The sequence below is a fragment of the Limulus polyphemus genome, unplaced genomic scaffold, assembly GCF_000517525.1.
Source record: "Limulus polyphemus unplaced genomic scaffold, Limulus_polyphemus-2.1.2 Scaffold3818, whole genome shotgun sequence".
In the NCBI taxonomy this organism is placed as follows: domain Eukaryota; kingdom Metazoa; phylum Arthropoda; class Merostomata; order Xiphosura; family Limulidae; genus Limulus; species Limulus polyphemus.
Window position 1 is genome coordinate 1 of NW_013669428.1, and position 3,718 is coordinate 3,718.

The following is a 3,718-nucleotide window of genomic DNA, read 5'->3' on the forward strand; positions in this document are numbered from 1 at the left end:
TAAAACCCATAATTTGACTGAAACTTTGCTAAACATGAAATATAAAAATCTTCTTTTCTTCCCTTTATTTTACCTAACCTGTAATCTCAAAATTGTTTTTAAACCAAATCTGAAAATTAATGGTTAAAATAGGGAAAAACACAAGTTACAAATAACAAAACACATTACATTAGCCATATTCATTAATTAATTTGTAGAAATTAATAAATTATCATTAGAAAAAACTGATTTAAAGAAAATTTCTGAATACCTATTTTAATGTTGTTATATCTCAAGAAGCTCAAGCTGACATAATTAACATTACTGTTATGAGAAGAATGGTTTGTTCTGAATATTGGTGCAAAGTTACATACAATGGATATCTGTGCTAATTTTGAACTGATAGACTGGAAGGAAGGTAGCTAGTGAACAGTACCCATCTTCACCTCTCAGAATACTTTAATTATCACCACTCAGAGAAAGGGTTCATTTGTTAAAAAATAATTTTTTGATAGTGATTAACAAATATGTTTATAACTATGAGAACAAATAAAATTAAAATAGTTTTCTGTATGATAAAGTTTTTAAGTAGAAATCATTGTACCATCTGCATCCTGCACGTTTGCAATATTCCATCTAAGATGTTAATTAAGTTTTTATTTTACATATAAAGATTACAAAAAGAACTAAAAAAATAATGTCTAATATTTTAGCAGTATTAAAGGCTTACCTCCTAGACAAATATAATGTAGATCATATCGTAAATCAACCAAGCAGAGCAACAGCAGCATGGATGAAAAAAGAAAATCGGTGGAATTAGAGCACGTAAAACACACACCATTCGCATACTGTATTATAATTTTAGTTTTTATCACGTAAAAATCAACTACAGTAAGTATAATACTTGCAGTTGAAATATTAGGTATTTTTTAGGTTACACAATAATTAATTAAACCTATTTCACAGTCATGTATTTTGTAGTTTATCTCTGTAGTCAAATTCAAATTGTAGCATTTCTTCTTACGGAGGGTTTTCAGTGTTGAAAATTAATTTTGTTTTCAATAAGATTATAGAACAGAAGGTACATTGTTGGAGGAAAAAAAAGTTAATTTATCTACTGGCAAAATGATTTACTTAAAATAAAAACTCCTAAAACACACTGCAGTTTCAATATACAGTTAATGAATTTATGAACCTTTTAGAATGATACCAGGTCTTAACGACACCATTACAATATCAGAATAATAGGTATTCAATGACATAGTATTTTTTATAGCACACGAAACAATTTCTTACCCAGTTAACTATCTCTTTTGCTCTGCTTTCAAAAAGATGTTCTAGTTTCTGTACATCTACTGCTGTAGGCCTAATTTCATCCCATATTGTCTTTTTACTTAAAAGTTTATTGGCTAACACAGGATCAGTTTTTACTTCTTTCCAGAAAAGCTTGACTGTTTTTTTATTTTTAGAAATAGTCTTTTGTTGTTCTTGTTTTTGTAGCTGTTGTCTTTGTTGTTGTGCTTGTCTAGACCACGGTGGGGGTGGAGGTGCCTGAGAATTATGTTGAGTTCTTAGCGTTGAATATTGTGGAAAGCCAGTGACAGTTGAAGGTGGTGGTGGAGGAGGACGGCAGTTAGGTTGTGAGGGTGAAACTGTACCTAATGGAGGTGGAGGTACAAAGCCACTGCCAGGAGGAGGCGGTGGAGGTGGTTCACCATCTATAGGTAAGATTATGGTATTTTTTAAAATGTCAACTTCATCTTCATCCTTCAGATCTGTAAAATCTAAATCATTGATTAAAAGCGGCCTATTGATTGTCTTGACTAATTGATCCCACTGAATTCCACTCTCTGACTTTCGAGGTTCCAAAATTGAAGAACAATTTTTCTGAGGACTTGTGGGAGTAAGTCGACTCTCTGAGCGAGTACTAGCAGCAAGACCTTCTTTTGCCCTGCTAATGATGCCACTCGAATCACCAAGTCTAGAGAAATTTTCAGACACGGGAGAACGAACATTAGTATCTTGTCTTTCTTTGAATTTTTCTTGCATATCATGCACATTTCCTTCCTTGATTAACTGTGGCCTCACAAGTCCTTCCTCTTTCCTCACGAAAGACAGAGGATGAATAGCTTCATTGATAGGAGAGGTGGGGGAAGAAATTTGTTGAGTGACTGGTTTATTTTCCTCCTCCTGACTTTTTCCATACATCATTGAAAGCATCCATGACTTCTTATTCGTATCACTCCTTGTGTAAGGAGCAGACCCATGTTTCTCTTGAGCAACATCAGTGCAGCTGTTTTGTTTTACTAGCTGAGAAAGAGTCTTGGTTTCTTCTTGCTTTGGCCTTGGTTCTTCCTTAGAGTTAATTTGCGATAGCTGATGATTCTTTAGATTTTCATCTGCTATTCGATTCTCAAAGCGATACTTTTGACGTTCTACTAAGGAACCTAAAAAATAAAGATAAATAATAAATATTTTTCTTACATATCCACAGGTTTCATTTTATGAACTCCACTTCAAGTAACCCACCTCCCCCAAAAAAATTGTCATTAAAGATTTTTTTAGAATGATCACAAATGATAATACTGTGAGTAAGTCTATTATACTTTAATTAGAAACACTGTCAAAATACTTGTTAAATTTAGTTAATATCTCTATTATTACAAACAGCTTTTAACATAATCTGATGTGTATAAAATATGACATTTTGTTTTACATCATTTGAAGTAAATTACCCTAATTTCATCCAATTCTTTAAGATTCTTTCTGAAAACAACATATAATACATACATTTTTCAGGCTTAGCAGTGGAAATGACACTGGAATTATCCCGGCTTCCAACAGAGTCTATACTCCCTACTGAAGACATACTATCTGTTCGTTGATAAATGACTCCTTTGCCATTTTCTTCTTGTTCTTTGATAAGGGTCCGATTGCGGGCATCTCGTTCTCTTCGTTTTTTGAGTGCAGGAGTTATTCCATTTATGTCTATAAGAGTATTAAGAATTAAAAACAAAAGAATTAATACTCTAAGTTTTCTCATGTTTGATATGCACATTTATGTTTTTTTTCAAAAATTTGAAACAAAAATATTTTATACCAGAGCAACAGAAAAACAACAACATGTAATTAACACCAATACCTTGGCAACTTTCAAAGCTGAAAAATGCACAGAATAATATTTCACCAATGCATTTTTATGCCCTGAGTATGAAAATCATTTTTCTCCATGTGGTGTTTTCATGAAGAAATCAAACCCCTAAAGTTGGGAACTTTCACCATTAAGAACTTAGAGAGAAATCCTCACCATCCTTGCAATTAAGCCAGATAGTCCAGTAGTGAAAACAAATATGTTGTATTGTGCAAATTGAAAGATTGAATCTGGTTACTTTTTTATAGATTTTGTGACAAAACTTATTGAATATGTCAAATAAAATACTCTTTATATACAAAAATTATTTTATTTGATAAAACTTTGTGAATAATCACCCAACTTAAGGGCCTGATTTCTCCACAAAAACACCATATGTTAAAAAAAGGCATCCAGATTCAGGGCATAAAAATGCAATTGGTAAAATACTATTTCAGGCATTTTTGGTGGGACAATTACCGAAGTATCTGTGCCCAGGTATCGTACGATTTAGAAGATTTGATCTTATAAGTTTCATTGCTACCTGTGTATGTTTATACTGTGTATAAGAAAATGTTTCTACATTAAGTTAAAAAGTGAATTACTTTA

The 3,718-nt window shown here is 32.1% G+C and overlaps 1 protein-coding gene across 1 annotated transcript in view; it reads right to left on the reverse strand.

Moving 5' to 3' along the window:
* Positions 1-1,215: 1,215 nt before the first annotated feature.
* LOC106470094 (FH1/FH2 domain-containing protein 3-like) overlaps positions 1,216-3,718 on the reverse strand; it is an 88,985-nt gene continuing 86,482 nt past the window's right edge. The window contains exons 12-13 of the mRNA XM_022398661.1: positions 2,770-2,967; positions 1,216-2,426 (exon numbers count right to left, since the gene is read on the reverse strand). Coding sequence (XP_022254369.1) covers positions 1,216-2,426; positions 2,770-2,967 — 1,409 coding nt within the window. The remainder of the gene's footprint in view (positions 2,427-2,769; positions 2,968-3,718) is intronic.